General features: G+C 42.7%; 2 protein-coding genes across 9 annotated transcripts in view; one reads left to right on the top strand and one right to left on the bottom strand.

Annotated features, from left to right (window-relative positions):
* Positions 1 to 10,128, top strand: part of tprb (translocated promoter region b, nuclear basket protein) — a 27,064-nt gene extending 16,936 nt beyond the window's left edge. For 2 of the 8 annotated variants that reach the window (XM_019875264.1, XM_019875271.1), the window contains exons 31-51: positions 47 to 257; positions 333 to 476; positions 544 to 733; positions 1,074 to 1,288; positions 1,384 to 1,457; positions 1,541 to 1,737; positions 1,923 to 2,213; positions 2,360 to 2,520; positions 2,602 to 2,682; positions 2,808 to 2,990; positions 4,002 to 4,142; positions 5,268 to 5,361; positions 5,699 to 5,808; positions 6,070 to 6,144; positions 6,241 to 6,332; positions 7,561 to 7,655; positions 7,740 to 7,838; positions 7,927 to 8,077; positions 8,987 to 9,114; positions 9,196 to 9,282; positions 9,926 to 10,128. In XM_019875264.1, coding sequence (XP_019730823.1) covers positions 47 to 257; positions 333 to 476; positions 544 to 733; positions 1,074 to 1,288; positions 1,384 to 1,457; positions 1,541 to 1,737; positions 1,923 to 2,213; positions 2,360 to 2,520; positions 2,602 to 2,682; positions 2,808 to 2,990; positions 4,002 to 4,142; positions 5,268 to 5,361; positions 5,699 to 5,808; positions 6,070 to 6,144; positions 6,241 to 6,332; positions 7,561 to 7,655; positions 7,740 to 7,838; positions 7,927 to 8,077; positions 8,987 to 9,114; positions 9,196 to 9,282; positions 9,926 to 9,975 — 2,869 coding nt within the window. In that variant the 3' untranslated portion in view covers positions 9,976 to 10,128. Of the gene's footprint in view, positions 1 to 46; positions 258 to 332; positions 477 to 543; positions 734 to 1,073; positions 1,289 to 1,383; positions 1,458 to 1,540; positions 1,738 to 1,922; positions 2,214 to 2,359; positions 2,521 to 2,601; positions 2,683 to 2,807; positions 2,991 to 4,001; positions 4,143 to 5,267; positions 5,362 to 5,698; positions 5,809 to 6,069; positions 6,145 to 6,240; positions 6,333 to 7,557; positions 7,656 to 7,739; positions 7,839 to 7,926; positions 8,078 to 8,986; positions 9,115 to 9,195; positions 9,283 to 9,925 lie in introns of all 8 variants that reach the window. The other 6 variants (XM_019875263.1, XM_019875268.1, XM_019875267.1 and 3 more) reach the window with 5 other exon arrangements.
* The window catches only part of prg4b (proteoglycan 4b), a 16,060-nt gene continuing 7,007 nt past the window's right edge, over positions 9,719 to 18,771 (bottom strand). Inside the window, exons 8-15 of the mRNA XM_019875272.1 lie at positions 15,516 to 16,372; positions 13,965 to 15,200; positions 13,013 to 13,096; positions 11,886 to 12,022; positions 11,590 to 11,746; positions 11,408 to 11,515; positions 10,680 to 10,808; positions 9,719 to 10,269 (exon numbers count right to left, since the gene is read on the bottom strand). Of these exons, the coding sequence (XP_019730831.1) occupies positions 10,160 to 10,269; positions 10,680 to 10,808; positions 11,408 to 11,515; positions 11,590 to 11,746; positions 11,886 to 12,022; positions 13,013 to 13,096; positions 13,965 to 15,200; positions 15,516 to 16,372 (2,818 nt within the window). The 3' untranslated portion in view covers positions 9,719 to 10,159. The remainder of the gene's footprint in view (positions 10,270 to 10,679; positions 10,809 to 11,407; positions 11,516 to 11,589; positions 11,747 to 11,885; positions 12,023 to 13,012; positions 13,097 to 13,964; positions 15,201 to 15,515; positions 16,373 to 18,771) is intronic.

Genomic DNA, 18,771 nt, shown 5'->3' with positions numbered 1-18,771 from the left:
TTTTTTTTTTTTTTTTTTTTTTTTTTTAATGAACATCTGTCTTTAGGACCAGCAATCTTACAACATCCCAGCAAAGCCAAATTCAAAACTTGCTTGATAATTTGAGTAAGATAACAGATGAAAGAAACCTGCTCAAAGAAGAGGTCGTCGCAAAGAGACTTGAAATTCAGGAGAAGGTAGAGACGATTAGCCAGGTCAAAAAGCTTGGACGACGCTACAAGACTCAGTATGATGATCTTAAAGTACAACATGACAAGGTAAGTGACCCCAACATTGTTTACTCTCTCCTATTGATTATACCAGGATTAGATCTTTTATTGTACACCTTCTAGATTGTAGCTGAGGCTGCAGGCCCATCAAAAGAAGAAGAGGCTCGGCAAGCATCAATTCAGGAACTGCAGGGGCTTAGAGACTCTCTGAGCCAAGCTGACACAAAGATTACAGACTTGGAGGGACAGCTGGAGAATATTAACAAGGTGAGCCAGCTAATATGTTCTAACAGTCTATGGCCGTAACTCATTCAGTCATTTTCCCTTCGTAAAGGTGGTTGCAGAGCGTGAAATTGAGGTGCACAATGCTCAGGAACAGTCATCCAGGCTGCAGACAGAGCTGGCCAGGCTAAAGCAAGCGTTGCAGGAGAAAGAGGACACACTGAAACAGCAGATGGCAGACAAGGTGGAAAAGACCAGGAAGGCTATAGTTTTTGCCAAGCAAAGGATCAGCCAGCTCACAGGTAACAGACAGGGCATTTCCCCATTACCTACAATCATGAGCAAGATGATGATAATTACTTGATAATGCAGTTTTCATGTTTGTACATTTCTCAAAGTGCTTAAAAAGTAGTAGTATTTTTTTTTGCATGAATATTAGTGTGCTTAACTAAAATACGTTTTAAAACTAGTCAAAGGCATTGAATCATCAATAAGAAACTGCACAACTAAATTGAATAGTCAAAGCACAACAAATGCATGAGTCTTTTTACAATCTTTTGTTCTCCCCATTACTGTCTCCAGTTGCAGCATTTTGTTTTTCTTTGTGTTAATTTGAATCTTAAATATGCACTTCATGTCTAGGCGCCAAAGACGAGCTGCAGAAAGAAAAGGAGGAGCTCAAGCAGCGATTTGAGGAGCAAAAGCAGCTAAATGAGGAGTTAGAGGTGCGTGTAAGTGCAATAAAGTCTCAGTACGAGGGACGGTTTAATCGACAGGAGAGAGAACTGAGAGAACTGCGAGGTCAGCAAGAGAGACAAGAGCAAAGAGATGAGCCTGCTGAGGCAGGTCCAAGCAAGGTGAGTCTCTGCTCCAAGTTTTTCGGTTAAAAATATCTGTTCTGATGAATAAGGAATCAAATAAGACAATGACCCTGTGTCTGTTATGGTTCTAGCCTCAGGAGCAGCAGAGAAGCACAGAACAGAGACAGATCACTCTTAAGTCTACCCCAGCTGCAGATAGGGGCAGGTATGATGTGAAACAATTATCCGGTCCAGCCCAACAGGGTCATACAGGTGTGAACTGACATCGTTGTCCGTCTTTTCTCTCAGCGCCAGTAGCTCTGAGCCACCAACTGCCAACATAAAGCCAACACCTGTCGTCGCCACAGCCAGCAAGCAAGCCGTCAACCCTGGGAACAAACCCACTCCAAGGGCCAGCATCAGGCCCATGATCACACCGGCCCCTGTGCCCACTCCAACCCCCACCGCTACTGTCATGCCCACAACACAGGTCGAGACCCAGGAAAGTAAGTCTTAATAATGGCATGTAAAAAGATTGACCATTCTCAAATAATGTTTGGAGCCACTCCAATGATATCCAATATGTCAGTTATTTAGCTCTTATCTAGTTGAGTCTGAAGTCTGAGGAATGTCAACTGTGAATGTGCTATTCATTGAATTCATTTGACCTAAGACCTAACTTGCTCTGCAGCCATGCAGACTACAGAGGGTCCGCCAGTGGAGCATGTGACTGTGTATGGGAGTGCCAGTGGTTCTGTGCGCTCGGCAAGTCCCAACATCCAGACTACGTTAGCCGGCCCCATGCTGACTGTCCAGCAAGCCCAAACACAGGCCACAGCCTTTGTTCAGCCAACTCAACAGCAGAGCGTTACCCATGCAGAGCCAGTCAATCAGGAGATGCCACCTGTGATAATTGAGGCAACGCAGAGCTCGCAGGTGGAATGGCCTTCAACATCCTCCACCTCTGCTGTATTTGGAACTGGTGAGAAGAAATTAAATCTTCGACAAGTATATGAGTGGAAAAGTACAATGTGCATTGCTTAAAGTACTCCGGCATAGTGTGGTAATTCTTGTGTATGATGTTTCTTTTTTCTGACAAGACCTGTGTGTGTGCCATGCTTTGTCTAGTTTCAGCAACACCAGGGTCTTCTTCCTCATTGTCCAAAAGGCCTCGTGAAGAAGATGAGAGTAGCAGCACTATGGTCACAGATAATGAGGCCCCTCAAGAGGACACCTCCAGGGCTCCTATTCCAAAAAAGCTGCGCATTATCCAAAGAGTGGGTCCAGAGGTGGTTACATAGCTTGCACATCTTTGTTGATGCTTTATTTAGGATTGTCTAGAAGTCACTGGCTTCATGTGGTTCTGTCAGGAGGAATTGATGGCTGATGACAGTGCTGAGGCTGAGGGGGTGGTGCCGACAGACAGTCAGGAAGGTGTAGAAGCCAGTCAGGTATGGCAACTTACAACACAGAGAATGAAAATCAGTAAAGGGCAGATCCACTTTTGACCATCATAGTTTTTTTTTTTTTTTTTTTTTTTAATGTTGTAAACATCATTGAATGTTTGGCCTTTTAGACTGAAGAGCTTGCGGCACTGGATGAAGATGAGAGTGCAGCCTCTCAATCTACCACCATGCATCAAGAAGTCGCTCTTTCACAGAGTGAAACTCCTGAGCAGCAGCTAGAAGTGATCGTCATAGTCACTGATACGGAGAGTGAGGAAAACCCAGAAGATGGGGATGAAGAGGAGGATGAGCAGGTAAAGTTATAAAACAAAATAATAATTAAGAAATGTTTTGTTCAGACAGCACAGTGAGATCAGTGGTTTGCTTCCTGGCATTGAATCTCAGTTCTGGCCTATTTGTGTGGGGTTTTTGTGTTTGTATGTTTCACAGTCCATAAACATAATGGTTGTTTCGAATAATTGCTGCAAAGAATTAGTGAACGTCAAAATCTTATACCTTTCATTTCCATACATAGTCAATAAATTGAGAACGCCACACACCATGTTCCAAATTCAAGTATTGCAATATTTCCAAACATGAACTGGGTTTTTTTCCCCTCAGACACAAAAACTGATGAAATTTATTGGTGCAACAAAAATGGTCTCCTCTCTTGTTTAGGGCGGCCCACTGTGTATTGACAATATCAAGAGTCCTGTGATATTTCTCGCATTAATCTAGAAGTTTCTCATGACATACTTTTTAAATTTGTTTCCACTAAGGGTTGGACGACCTCGTTCGACAGAATTTCTGCATGCAGCTGATGCTTTATTGCGTCTTTGCTTATGTTGGCTTCATCATTCCTGTCCCCAAATAAGTACAATACAGTACAATAAGTGGAAGAAAATGGATGGTTAAATGGATTTGTTAAGTAACATAAAAAATGTTAACAGCTAACTTTTTTTCTCAATTATTTTTTTTAATGAAGTGTTCATTATTCTTGTGAATTCATAATTATTAGTCAAAATATATTTTAAAATATATTTGGCTGTGCATTTAAACACTAAGAATTGTCCAATTGTACACTAAGAGCAATTGAAGAATTAGGCTGTTGGGGGAAAAAATAACCCTTACAATCCTTTAACTTGGAATTTAGTTGTTACAACTACTGTTTCTAACAACTGATTCTCATCTATGTTGCACAAAGTAGACCAACTTCTAGCATTTTTGAACTGATAGCGATTGAATACTGTTCCACCAGTACATGAATTGATTTGAGATCAATCCAGGGTGTGTCCATGACCCGGTTGACGTTTTATCTTCTGTAGGACTACGATGAGGGCGATGAGGAGGGAGATGAGGAGGTGGAGGAAGAGGAGGAGGAAGATGATGGTGGCATAGAAGACGGAGAGGAGAGTAACGACGGGAGTGGAGAAGGCAATGAAGCCTACGAAGGAGATGACACAGAGGTTTGATGAGCACACCTATCAAGTACCCGCAGTGACAGTCTTCATTTGTACACTCACCCACCACTTGTCTTTTCCAGTAGACACGTTAACCCTCTGCTTTTTCCAGCTCAACTCAATTTTTCCACTATTATCCTAGCCGAATCTTACGTCTATGTCATAAGGTGCTGTCTCAGTGTCCTTAATTCACTAGTTTACATTTTCTTGGGTCTGAGTTGCACGTCCAGCATCTGGGATGAGTCAATGTCTCCACAGCGCCATTCTGCTGTCACCTGTAATCTACTCCAGTGAGATTAGCCTCATCTTTAAACTCCTACCCATTGTGTTGTTTTTTTTTTTTTTTTTTTTTTTTTTTTGTGGTTGTTATGTCATAAAATCTTGACTATTAACAACCTTTGCTGGAAAAAAACTCTTGCCAGCTGGCTCTAAATGACTGAAGCAGGCACTAAGTTAGGATGACTTCGTAAACAGTTGCACTAAGATAGGTAGGTGCATCTCGCATCACCACGCGTGTCTCGCGTGCTTTTGTTTAAAGTGAAAGTACATAGGGGTTGCTTCGAACAGAAAAGAGGAGGGTCTCCTCTGACAGGAAAAAAAAAGTTTGAACATAGCTAGTCTATCGGGTGACTGTTGGTTATGTACCGTACTTTAGTTGCTAAATGCTATTTTGGTTCAAAAACTGTAAACAAGTCGATCCATTTCCCAAATGTAACAAAAAAGCGAGTAATACTGCAGAAGTTACTTCGACCTTTCGACGCCCTAAGAAAAAAACAACAAAACAGGTTGTCATTTTTTTCCTTTTAAATCAACTTTGACATTTATTTTCGAGTTCCCCAACCAGTTTTATTTTTTAACATTCTTGTCCCTTTTTTAAAGGGTCCCATAATTCTACTGTTTCAGAGCCTACATTGTTGAAGTGGAAAATAAAGTTTCGTTTTCGGATTATGTGTTCATGAGGTGATCTGTGTGACCATCTATATCGTGCTTTTGTTTTCCAACCATTTTCTGTCCGTTTCTATCATGTCGTTACCTTACAAGTTCAAAATGTAACATTGTTGGAACTTCTGTTTGCTTATGGAGTTTTCTTCTTATACTACTTTAATTTTTTTGTTTCCTTTCTCTTCCCAGCGAGCTGACGCAACTGACCCAGGGACCGAGACAGAGGAGAGTTTGGGGGCGTCAGACTCCACCCAGAGGCCAGCAGATTCCCAGACGGCCAGCTGTAAGATCCAGGAAATCTTATTAATGCACACGTCTAACTCCACCTTGGACTCGCCCAGTGTACTCACAACCTGTCCCGTCATCTAATTTGTTATCGAATGCTACAGCATGACTTGAAGACGTGTAATGTTGTTGTCTGTCTGAAGGCCAGGGTGGCAAAAAAACGTCCTCCTTTGCCTGTTTTGTGGTCCTCTCGCCGGTGTGCTTACTTAAAAACTAAATCTCTAATATGCTGATGGGGACTCTTTATCAGAATAATAAGACTACTGTAATATACTGTACTGCAATGAAAGACAATCGCCACTCCACTGACATGATCACATCTCCAAATGTTTCAGTTGAGGCCACAACAATGGAGGCCTTTTCTACCGAACAGCCCATCACAAGCTCGGGTATACGGATGCCCCAATCACCAAGGAGACCAACACATCCACTACCGCCGACTCAGGTATGTCACACAGAAGATGTGAGAAAGTCTACCGACAGATAATGTATCACCAATGCTTTTTTAAAATATCCTCTTCCTTTAATATTATGAAACCCAGGTTTTTATGCCATAATACAAGATAATATGCACTCTAGATCAGATGTGATTTTTCTTCGACTGCTCGTGATTAAAGACATCACATCGTTTTTGAACCCCCAAGAAAGCACATTTTATTTCATCGTTCAGTGCAAGTGGAAAAATATACCATTGTGTTTGTATTAGATGTCCCAGCGCATCCCTGCTCGTCGCCAGTCGGTGGGCAGGGTCCCTCAGCTCTCTGGTGTCCCCAGCAGTGCTGTAAGTCACGTTTGCGATATTTTATTCATGTGTCAGAGCCAGTTGTGCACACAGCTTATAACGTGACATAATGTAACTACCTGGTTGTCTTTGCAGCAGCACCTCATTGATGAAGAGGACCGGATGGTACCTAGCGCTCCGACATTGGTAGTGCCACACCGCTCTGATAGTTTTGACCAGGCTGTCCAGTAAGTCTCACACGTGCACACCATTTAATTCTAGGAACGGTAAATCTTTCAGAAATTGAAAAGTAATACTTTATTCTACTCAACCTTTAATGTGGATTAGTACATCACAGACAGTTAAGATCCTCTCCCACTTCTTGCTTACTAAAAATACGGCGATGGTTTTTAATGTCATCTGTGTGATGTCTCATCTCCAACTGTAAATCACTCCTTGTACTGGAAATGTTCACTGCACGCACCTGTCCTTGTGGACACAGGGGTTCGACAAAACTTTGCTCTTTCTGGATGACTCCTTGCAAATTCCCGCAAGGTCTTAAAATGTTTTAAAGCACAGGTGTCACACTCAAGGCCTGAGGGGCCTGATCTGGAACCGCCACATCATTTTAAGTGGCCCCCGAAAGCAAATCAAAGATGTCAACTTTAATGATGCTTGCTAAAATCGGAACCAAAATTTCAAATTCTCGTTTGTCATAAATAAAAGTAACACTGTATGCATTTTCTTGTTACCAAACTTCTCATTAGAGTAATTTAAAAAATAGGTGAATAAACTGTTTTTCTTGACTTCATTATATGGTTTCAGTCATAATGGCCCTCTAACTAAACTAAACTCGAAGGGAAACTAACTAAAATCTGGCCCGCGACAAAAATTATGTTTGACGTCCTTGTCTTAAAGGCATTGAATTTCGAAATAATACGTCTAAAAAGTCTAAAATAGGTCTTTAAAAGTCTTAAATTTCACTTGGACACACCTGTAGGCATTGTTGCACACGTTACATCTCGTTGGACCCAACATGGACATATCAGTGTGTTGAAAATGTCATAAAATTTGAAATAGATCAATAAAGAGGTATATTTTTACTATTATATTTTTTCTACTACTTGAGTACTACTTTTTGTACTTGATGTCAGTCTGAATGTCCTTTGGCACAATGCAGCGTCCTACAGGTTAGTCTTAGTACAACAGACGTGGTTTGTGGGGGGAGAGTCATTTTTGTTGGTGGTGATGTTTTTCAGTATATGGTGTACTGTGTTGTTCATGTTGAGTACACCATGCACGAAAGACACACGTTGCTTTAGCTGATTTTTTTTTTTTTTTTTTTTTTGTTCTTTTGAGTTCAAAATGAAATCATATCTTTTATTATGACAGCCATCTGTGTGTTCATTGAACTTTAGTCTCTTCGTGCTTCTGCCAATAAATTCCTTGGTAACTCAAAAGTGTTTCCTTCAGCAGTTCTCCCCAAGTGGCCGCAAGGACCTTCCGTTTTGGCCAATCAGACGAAGTCCCACAGACCAGTTCAGATCTCGGCCAACTTGCAGCCCAAGGAGGTGCGCCCCCATCACCCGTTTATGGAATTACCCTGAGCGCACTTAAAATAGCAAAACAGTCATTGTGATTGGGACCATTTTCAGGTCTTGGGATGTTTGACAGCCCCTTGTTCCTCATATCTCATGAAGAGGAATCTGGTGGACGTAGTGTTCCCACTACACCATTGCAAGTGGCGGCCCCAGGTATCACTGAGTCCTCATTGCAATACTGAACGTGGAGCACACGCTCAAAGAATCAGTACATATGCACTGACCGTTCTCCAACTTGTAGTCTTCTCTGAGGTGATTCTATCAGATGCCACAGAGCAGGCCTCTCAGTCGGTTCCCATGGTGAGCACGTCCACTCCCGGCATACTTGCGCCAGGCACAGCCAGTACAAGCGAGGAAAGAGACGACGTCTTCCTGGAGTCAGACCCTGATAAGTAAGACACCGACCATGCTGCTATTTGGCAGTGTCAATGAGAGCAAGGTCAAACATCTCAACTGGTGCTTGAAATTCTTAAATGCTTCATTGTTGCATTTTCAAAGTTTACTTGAATGTTATACAATATAATACAATTCTCGAAACTGCTTGAAAAGTACTTGAGACAATAAACAGATTTACTTGCTCCTGGCTTGAGCTGACCGACTTCTTAGTTGGGGATTGATTGTTTTATATCAACTAGAGGTCAGCAGCCAGATAAATTACATTTCATTTGATAACTATTCAATTGTATGTGGCAGCGGTTTTTACTTCAATACAAAATTGCTGCTTTTAATGAGTTATAGGCCGATATGTTTTGGGGGGTTTTCAGCACCACTACCAGTTTTTAGTATTCAAGTAGGCTGATAACCTGTATTTGAGGCCAAATGTAGAAAAAAAGATTGGCGTCAATTTTTTTTTTAGATTAAAACTCCAGCTCTTGACTGTTCAAAGGCCTTTAAGCACATGTTTATAAAACAGCTTATGTGATTTGCAATATGTTAAAGGTCTTTCCTGAATGCTCTTGTTGAGTGTCCCCGCTGGCTACTTGAGTAAGTGGGGGTGGTTCCTCAGGCTGTTTTTGATTGAGGACCCGGTCATTTCCTTGGATTGGGCGCATACTCTGTTTAAAAAGCAGGAATGAGCAAGAATGCTGGCCGAACCGAGGAACATAACACTTGGGAGTGTTTTTGGAGAGGAATTTGTATTTTAACATGGCTAAAAGCTCAAAAAAAGTTGATTTTGCATGATACGGCCATTTTAATAATGTCCGGTCCAATACATTTGCTGAAATATTTGTGGAAACTGTTGATGATGATAAAATTGTCTTACACTAAAATGTTAAGCTAAAAGTATGTTTCACATTTAGTTCCAGGCCCAGTGCTGAGAGTTCAGTGGATGCTGTGGTATCTCAAGATGATTTGGTTGAGCCCAGTCAGCCTTCCGACACAGCCAGCTTACCTTCCACCAGCCAGGAGCCTTCATCCAGCTCTGCAGGTACACCTGGTCACCGAGTGTCATCACCTGATATTCCTATGACATGTAACTCCAACTGCCCTTTTTAATGATGCATGGCAGATACAAGCAGCGCTCCAACCAGGGCTGCGCCCAGCAGACAGCTGCAGCGTTGGCCAGGGAGCCGTGGTGGGCGCGCCAAGAGAGGAGGTAACATTTTAGCTTTTCCCATCCCGTAGAGCCAAATACCCATCAACATGATGTCGTTACTACACGTTGCCCACTTCTAGTGCTCAAATAGTATTAAAAGTAACAGTGCAGAAAATTAGATTTTGAATTGAGCCTGCAGATATCGTGCTTCGTAAATGGATGTTTGAAAAGCATAGGAAAAAAAAAACCACGTATATAAGTGCTAATTTATTTCAGCAGTTCAATTAAAAAAACGGGAAACTTGTATAAATTCACATTGGCAATGAGTTTTCAGAAGACCATTTCCGACCTGATTTTTACAAAAGAATAATTTGGTTTATTTGTCTAATATTCACATTTCTAAAGGGTAAATCAAAATGATGTAGAAAAACGAAAACTCTGAAGTTTTTCATTCCGATATTTGAGATACACTTGTAAATAAATAGACCTGCAGTGCTGCACTTTCAAAGCTGTAAGGAAACAAACTTGCTTCCAACCAGACAATCTTTATTGCATTTTAAATATAGTTACAGAGTGTATACATCATAACGTGAATATTTTTTGCATGCTTTTAAAATTGTGTGCTTTCATTTGTAGATTTCAGATATACAGTTTATTCAGCCGCTGGATATAATGTTGAAACCTTCATTGTGTATTCCATCAGGTCAAGCATTTCCTTCAAGAGGAGTTCACGGCAGACGCATCGCCAGATGAAGCTCCCTACATGGACATCGTGACAGTCTCAACAAGTCACTCTTCTTCAACTTGATCACTTGTTCGAAAGTTTTTTGCTTTTATAATTTTGATGAGTCTAAGGTGGTTATGTGCTTTCTGAAAAATGTAATTAAAAGTGTTGAACAAGTCCAACGCGAAGGCTTCATGAAGCAGTCTGTGGTCATCAGAGTGTTTTGGGGCAATTGATGAAGTTGTTGTTCTGAGCTGATGGGTTTTCTATCGGGGAAGTGACAACGGGCCGCTCACCGTCCAACCTGATATTGTAGGATTTAGCTGCAAGACACAAACATGAGAACTTGTTTTTGCTTCCATCGGTTATTTGGGAAATTCCTGTGACAAGTGTCTTTGGTATAAAATACAGCCATCAGTCATCGAGAGCTGGGGCCTATTGCAGCTGAAGCACCAGCCAATTGCAGGGCACATAACAAACATTCGTGGTCACATATCACCTTCGACCAGTTTTTAGGCTTCCATTTACATGCATATTTTGGGAATGTGGGGAAAAAAATACATCACATTCTTATGCTTTTAAGTGGAACTTTGACTGCAGTTAGAACTGCAATAAAGGTTTTTTTATGATAGAAATACACCACTGTGTCTGGCACACATTTGGTCCGTTTTTTAGATTCCTCATCAATGAGTTTAAAACATGTAATTTAAGATGAGGCTCGACTGTGACTTACATCGAGAGAAGACATAGTATCTGTAGCCCTCTGGTTCCCTGTAACTGGGGACAGACACAGCTGAAGTGATGATGGTGGGGAATCCTCGCCAGCTCCTCCGGATGTTAATTGTGGGTCCCAGCAGTGACACTGGAAACAAAATCGGCTTTGTCAAAAACAATTGGTTAACATTTCACTCCTGAGGTTTCTCGTAAATGGCGCTGAGGCCCTTTTCCATGTGTTAAATCTCACAGGATCTGATTTGTCCCTCTCAGTTGAAGCATGACTCATTTTCCAGAGTGCTGTGTTGAAACTCAAAAATCACATGTGTGAGTTCACCGAGTGTTCTTGCGCTGCTCACACCCACTGTGACATTTACCACACATTTTCACTCAAAACAGCCTGAAACTCCCTGGCCACAACGTGAGGTACACCTTCATGATCTAATCATAAGATCATGAAGGTGTATCTAGCATTTGTCTTGCACTCGATTCTAATGCAAGACAAATGCTTCCTTTACAAAGGTAATAAATAATGCTCAGATTTGACTGACGCTGTCAAAAGATATGAATTTAATGCTTTCCAAAACCAGCAACACAGTCCTGACAACATCCTTTAAAAGGCTCCATGTTAAATAGTAGAAGCAAACAAAATCCATTAAAACATAGCTACCACAAGGTAGATTGTTGGGGGTGACAACCCCTCCAACCACCACCACAGTCAGCATGATGTAGTCGTGTTTTTCCTACCTGCTTGTCGCGCCACTCGGTTACGGACAGTGTAAATAGCAAAATGGGCTTTCTTGCTACATGATGGGCTGGTGCCAAACTGATATGAATATTTCTGCACCAATCCACCTGGAAGAATCACCAGACAGTTGATTAACATGTCAAAATGCAATATCTCTGTAACATTTGACATGCATGGTCACCTCTCTTGAAGAAATAGACAGATTCCCTCCTCCTGCGGTACTGAGGCACAGACAGGGCAGCTGTGATGTGACCTTGAAGACCATCAAAGCCCGACTCAACAACCTTCGGATAGCCTGGGTCCAAATGATTGTTGTCAAATCTCCAGTACTGGTTTCCCTGCAAACCGCATGAGACGCACACATAAAGCATTTGGCTTTCAGGTGAAATTTCAGGACATGCCTAAAATGCATGCTCACATATATATATATATACTGTATATATAGAGAGAGAGAGAGAGAAAAGTGACAAAAATTACCTTGAAGATGTATGTTTTCCCCTGACAATTGCAACGGGTGAACACAGTGTCGATGGGTGACGGGACCCCCCACATTTGTGTGATGTCATGGGCCGGACCTGGCACCCTGTTTCTATCCAAAAACCAGAAGAGGTGACCTGTGGACCAGAATACAAACACATATTTAGACTTGTCCACCTGCATATGAGAACCCTGAAGAAAAAATGTACATTTTCAGGGACATACATTGTCTTAACTCATTTTTTGTTTTTCTCAATTGCTAAAACACTAAACAGTCACTCTTGACAAAACCATCAGCACTTTTCAGTCACAACTTGCCAGCACATTTTCATTGTGGTGCACCTGTTTTGCATAATAGTGAGCACAGGTAGCAAAAGTCAAACACAATTGAAGCACAAGTGTCATCGGTTGAACGCAACATCTCAAAATTGATCACACTTGTGGCTAATGATATGAAGGATCATATTTCAGCCAGTTCAGTGAGCACTGGTTTGAGAATCACTAAATTGGAGAGAAATCTGAGAGGAGGAGTTCATGAAAGAGGTGGATAAGGTGGTCAAGGTGATCAGCGAACACAGAATAGTAATAACTGATAAAATCAGAGCTACTGTGCTGCATGCTGAGTATTGTGTTTTCTATTTTTTTATTTCATGTTTACCAACTACTTAGAAGTGTTTTTCATTTTGATTGACCCGGGCTACGTTTAGATCACATAGCTCAGTTTTGAGCACAGATTAACCTGTTTTGAGATGAGAATTTTGTTTTGCAAGAGTATTGTAAATGTCAAAATTGTCAATATGAATCATTAGAAAATGGTGAATTTGTCGTGAATAGTGGTATTTAACACCACTTCTTACAATCTTTGACCACTATTCAGCTAAAAGGCACTCTTTTATAAAGGCTTAGTTTCCCGCCTAATATTGTAACAATACTTTCTGAAAGTTTTGCCTTCTTGAGCAACAAAATTTGCTTGACTCCGAAACAGCGGTGATGCAATCATGTTAATGTCATAGAGTGAGAAAGTGTTCCAAAGTCAGAATAAAAAAATATACTTTCGGAACCACAGTGACTTAACATCTGAACTTTTTGTTGTACTTTTTCTCATTAAAATAATTGATGGCACCAACCTCTGAAGACTGCTATTGTGCCGTTCCTCAATGTGGTGAATGCACTGGGAGGACGCCCACTGCACAAGTTTGTGTCATTGTCATCTGGAAATAAAGACATCGCTAATAAAAACATCACTGTGTGGAAAATTAAACCAAAAATTTAATTTAAACCAAAAATTTAATTTAAACCAAAAACAACAACCCATATCTTATCATACACCCTGCACGCAGTGAAGTGTGAGTATGAACTATTAAAATCTGGCTGAAATACAAGTTATTACGATTCAAATATCTCACAGAAAAACTCTTTCAATTAAATTATCCATCCATCCATCCATTTTCCGAACCGCTTTATCCTCACCAGGGTGACGGGGGGTGCTGGAGCCAATCCCAGCTGTCTTCGGGCAGTAGGCGGGGGACACCCTGAACCGGTTCCCAGCCAATCGCAGGGCACACAGAAACAAACAACCATTTGCGCTCACATTCACACCTAGGACAATTTGGAGTGTTCAATCAGCCTGCCATGCAGGTTTTTGGAATGTGGGAGGAAACCGGAGGACCTGGAGAAAACCCACGCAAGCACGGGGAGAACATGCAAACTCCACACAGGAAGGCCGGAGCTGGAATCGAACCCGGTACCTCTGCACTGTGAAGTCAACGTGCTAACCACTCGACTACCGGGCCGCTCATTTAAATTAAATTAAATTAAATTAAATTAATCACTATAAATAACAAAATGGGTTGAGAAATGGATGGCTGGGGATGACAAGATGTATTGCATTCATGTAGTGTGCAGTGTTCATCTTTGCAGCAGTCCCTTGCTCCAAAACAATTTTCTCCTTTGGGAGACAAAAAGAAAAACTTTGAACCTCAACTACCCAACTTGTCATTCATTACTATTCCCAGACTTCCTTTTCTATTTATTTTTCTTAGAATGCTGTATTGATATTCAAAGCAAGTGTTGATTTACCTGGTTGGTAGTGTCTGGAGCTATCCACAGTCAGCACCGCATCCACTGGCTTAATCGCAGGTTTGAGAGCAGGTTTATCCTCAGGGGCTGCAGTCATTGGTGGACCGGAAGTGTTTGGTTTAGGTTTTAGGGTGGATTCAGGTGCTTTAGCACTAGGGGATTTTGGGGTTTCTGTTACTGGGGCGATGGAGGATTCTGTTGGTGTAACCTTGTCTTTAAAATCACCCTGCAACGCATCTGTGGGTGAGGGGTTAACGGTCATTGTAACGTCAAGGTCTGATCCCACTGGAGAAACACCAGTGGAGTAATTCTGACGGTCTGGTAGAGAGAAAGGTTGGGCTGTTGTAACCACTGAAGTAGTTGGGACTGATGGTGGGAAAGACCACGTTGAATCGGGTGTGTGAGGCGCCTCGGAGCTTTCTGTGTTTGTGGCGGAATCTTGTGTTGGTTTTTGGGGTGCTGAATTTGTGGATGACTCTTGTGAAGCATTTGGTGGCGCTGAAAAAGTGGAAGGTCTTTGTGAAGGATCTGGTGAATCTGAAGATCTGGATGACCCTTGGGTGTGTTCTGATGGCAGTCGAGGTGTGGACAAATCTAGAAAGGGATATTCTGGTTGTGAAGGTCTGGATGACCCATGTGATGTTTCTGGTGGTGGTCCTGAAGATGTAGAAGACTCTTGTGAGTTTTTTTGTGGGCGTGAAGGTGTGCATGACTCTTGTGAAGCCTTTGATTGCACTGAAGACGTGCAAGACCCTTGTGAAGCATCTGGTGAATCTGAAGATCTGGATGACCCTTGTGTGTGGTCTGATGGCAGTCGAGGTGTGGACAAATCTAAAAAGGGATATTCTGGTTGTGAAGGTCTGGATGACCCATGTGATGTTTTTGGTGGTGGTTCTGAAGATGGAGAAGACTCTTGTGAGGTTTTATGTGGGCGTGAAGGTGTGGATGACTCTTGTGAAGCCTTTGGTTCCTCTGAAGATGTGGAAGACCTTCGTGAAGGATCTGGTGAATCTGAAGATCTGGATGACCCTTGTGTGTGTTCTGATGGCAGTAGAGGTGTGGACAACTCTTGAAAGGGATATTCTGGTTGTGAAGGTCTGTTGTCACCTGTGGGAGAAGGTTCTGCTTGGGATGCTGAAGTCCAACTGGGTTGGTTGGAAACTCGCTTAGCTCCCATGGTGGCTTGTGGAAATGTTGTTCTGGAGTCTGATACGGTGGTAGGATTTCTTCTACTATCTGAAAGTGCAAGAACAACAAATAAATCAGAATGACTCATTTGTCATGAGGGTATTTACAGTAGTCCAGTAACTCAAGTATACTGAATTTCTGACATGTAAAGTTTCAGTAGTTCACTAATTCAATTTCAAAGATTCCAGATCCTGACCTGACCTTCTATGACTGTCAGATAACGTCAATTTGAGATTCAGCTAAAATAGATTTTCTCTACCGAATGCGGCTTCATCCGTTGAGGTGCAAATCCATCTTCTCTACTCCTATGAAGATCAAAATCAACCTCAAGTTCCAGCCCATCATACCGGAATCTTTACACACCTTCTGAAGATGTGGAAGATCCTCGTGAAGGATCTGGTGAATCTGAAGATCTGGATGACCCTTGTGTGTGTTCTGATGGCAGTCGAGGTGTGGACATCTCTTGAAAGGGATATTCTGGTTGTGAAGGTTTGGATGACCCATGTGATGTTTCTGGTGTTGGTCCTGAAGATGTAGAAGACTCTTGTGAGGTTTTTTGTGGGCGTGAAGGTGTGCATGACTCTTGTGAAGCCTTTGGTTGCGCTGAAGATGTGCAAGACCCTTGTGAAGGATCTGGTGAATCTGAAGATCTGGATGACCCTTGTGTGTGTTCTGATGGCAGTCGAGGTGTGGACATCTCTTGAAAGGGATATTCTGGTTGTGAAGGTTTGGATGACCCATGTGATGTTTCTGGTGTTGGTCCTGAAGATGTAGAAGACTCTTGTGAGGTTTTTTGTGGGCGTGAAGGTGTGAATAACTCTTGTGAAGCCTTTGGTTGCGCTGAAGATGTGGAAGACCATTGTGAAGGATCTGGTGAATCTGAAGATCTGGATGACCCTTGTGTGTGTTCTGATGGCAGTCGAGGTGTGGACATCTCCTGAAACGGATATTCTGGTTGTGAAGGTCTGAATGACCCATGTGATGTTTCTGGTGGTTGTCCTGATGATGTAGAAGACTCTTTTGAGGTTTTTTGTGGGCGTGAAGGTGTGGATGACTCTTGTGAAGCCTTTGGTTGCGCTGAAGATGTGGAAGACCCTCGTGAAGGATCTGGTGAATCTGAAGATCTGGACGATCCTTGTATGTGTTCTGATGGCAGTCGAGGTGTGGACATCTCTTGAAAGGGATATTCTGGTTGCGAAGGTCTGGATGACCTATGTGATGTTTCTGTTGGTGGTAGTGAAGATGTAGAAGACTCTTGTGAGGTTTTTTGTGGGCGTGAAGGTGTGGATGACTCTTGTGAAGCCTTTGGCTGTGCTGAAGATGTTGAAGACCATTGTGAAGGATCTGGTGAATCTGAAGATCTGGACGATCCTTGTATTTGTGAAGGATCTGGTGTATCTGAAGATCTGGATGACCCTTGTGTGTGCTCTGATGGCAATCGAGGTGTGGACATCTCTTGAAGGGGATATTCTGGTTGCGAAGGTCTGGATGACCCATGTGATGTTTCTGGTGGTGGTCCTGAAGATGTAGAAGACTCTTGTGAGGTTTTTTGTGGGCGTGAAGGTGTGGATGAGACTTGTGAAGCCTTTGGTTGCGCTGAAGATGTGGAAGACCCTCGTGAAGGATCTGGTGAATCTGAAGATCTGGACGATCCGTGTATGTGTTCTGATGGCAGTCGAGGGGTGGACATCTCTTGAAAGGGATATTCTGGTTGTGAAGGTCTGAATGACCCATGTGATGTTTCTGGTGGTGGTCCTGAAGATGTAGAAGACTCTTGTGAGGTTTTTTGTGGGCGTGAAGGTGTGGATGAGACTTGTGAAGCCTTTGGTTGCGCTGAAGATGTGGAAGACCCTCGTGAAGGATCTGGTGAATCTGAAGATCTGGACGATCCGTGTATGTGTTCTGATGGCAGTCGAGGGGTGGACATCTCTTGAAAGGGATATTCTGGTTGTGAAGGTCTGAATGACCCATGTGATGTTTCTGGTGGTGGTCCTGAAGATGTAGAAGACTCTTGTGAGGTTTTTTGTGGGCGTGAAGGTGTGGATGACTCTTGTGAAACTTTTGGTTGTGCTGAAGATGTGGAAGACCATTGTGAAGGATCTGGTGAATCTGAAGATCTGGATGACCCTTGTGTGTGTTCTGATGGCAGTCGAGGTGTGGACATCTCTTGAAAGGGATATTCTGGTTGTGAAGTTCTGGATGACCCATGTGATGTTTCTGGTGTTGGTCCTGAAGATGTAGAAGACTCTTGTGAGGTTTTTTGTGGGCGTGAAGGTGTTGATGACTCTTGTGAAGCCTTTGGTTGCGCTGAAGATGTGGAAGACCCTCGTGAATTATCTGGTGAATCTGAAGATCTGGATGACCCTTGTGTGTGTTCTGATGGCAGTCGAGGTGTGGACATCTCTTGAAAGGGATATCCTGGTTGTGAAGGTCTGGATGATCTATGTGATGTTTCTGGTGGTTGTCCTGAAGATGTAGAAGACTCTTGTGAGGTTTTTTGTGGGCGTGAAGGTGTGGATGACTCTTGTGAAGCCTCTGGTTGTGCTGAAGATGTGGAAGACCATTGTGAAGGATCTGGTGAATCTGAAGATCTGGATGACCCTTGTCTGTGTTCTGATGGCAGTCGACGTGTGGACATCTCTTGAAAGGGATATTCTGGTTGTGAAGGTCTAGACGACCCATGTGATGTTTCTGGTGGTGGTCCTGAAGACGTAGAAGACTCTAGTGAGGTTTTTTGTGGGCGTGAAGGTGTGGATGACTCTTGTGAAGCTTTTGGTTGCGCTGAAGATGTGGAAGACCCTCGTGAAGGATCTGGTGAATCTGAAGATCTGGATGACCCTTGTGTGTGTTCTGATGGCAGTCGAGGTGTGGACATCTCTTGAAAGGGATATTCTGGTTGTGAAGTTCTGGATGACCCATGTGATGTTTCTGGTGTTGGTCCTGAAGATGTAGAAGACTCTTGTGAGGTTTTTTGTGGGCGTGAAGGTGTGGATGACTCTTGTGAAGCCTTTGGTTGCGCTGAAGATGTTGAAGACCCTCGTGAAGGATCTGGTGAATCTGAAGATCTGGATGACCCTTGTGTGTGTTCTGATGGCAGTCGAGGTGTGGACATCTCTTGAAAGGGATATTCTGGTTGTGAAGGTCTAGATGACCCATGTGATGTTTCTGGTGGTGGTCCTGAAGATGTAAAAGACTCTTGTAAGGTTTTTTGTGGGCGTGAAGGTGTGGATGACTCTTGTGAAGCCTTTGGTTGTGCTGAAGATGTGGAAGACCATTGTGAAGGATATGGTGAATCTGAAGATCTGGATGACCCTTGTGTGTGTTCTGATGGCAATCGAGGTGTCGACATCTCTTGAAAGGGATATTCTGGTTGTGATGGTCTGGATGACCCATGTGATGTTTCTGGGGGTGGTCCTGAAGATGTAGAAGACTCTTGTGAGGTTTTTTGTGGGCGTGAAGGTGTGGATGACTCTTGTGAAGCCTTTGGTTGCGCTGAAGATGTGGAAGACCCTCGTGAAGGATCTGGTGAATCTGAAGATCTGGATGACCCTTGTGTGTGTTCTGATGGCAGTCGAGGTGTGGACATCTCTTGAAAGGGATATTCTGGTTGTGAAGGTCT

This window comes from Hippocampus comes, unplaced genomic scaffold (genome assembly GCF_001891065.2).
Source record: "Hippocampus comes isolate QL1 unplaced genomic scaffold, H_comes_QL1_v1.1 scaffold132, whole genome shotgun sequence".
Taxonomy (NCBI): Eukaryota; Metazoa; Chordata; class Actinopteri; order Syngnathiformes; family Syngnathidae; genus Hippocampus; species Hippocampus comes.
Note: the sequence above shows the minus strand (reverse complement) of the source record. Positions and strands in the feature narration are given on the sequence as shown.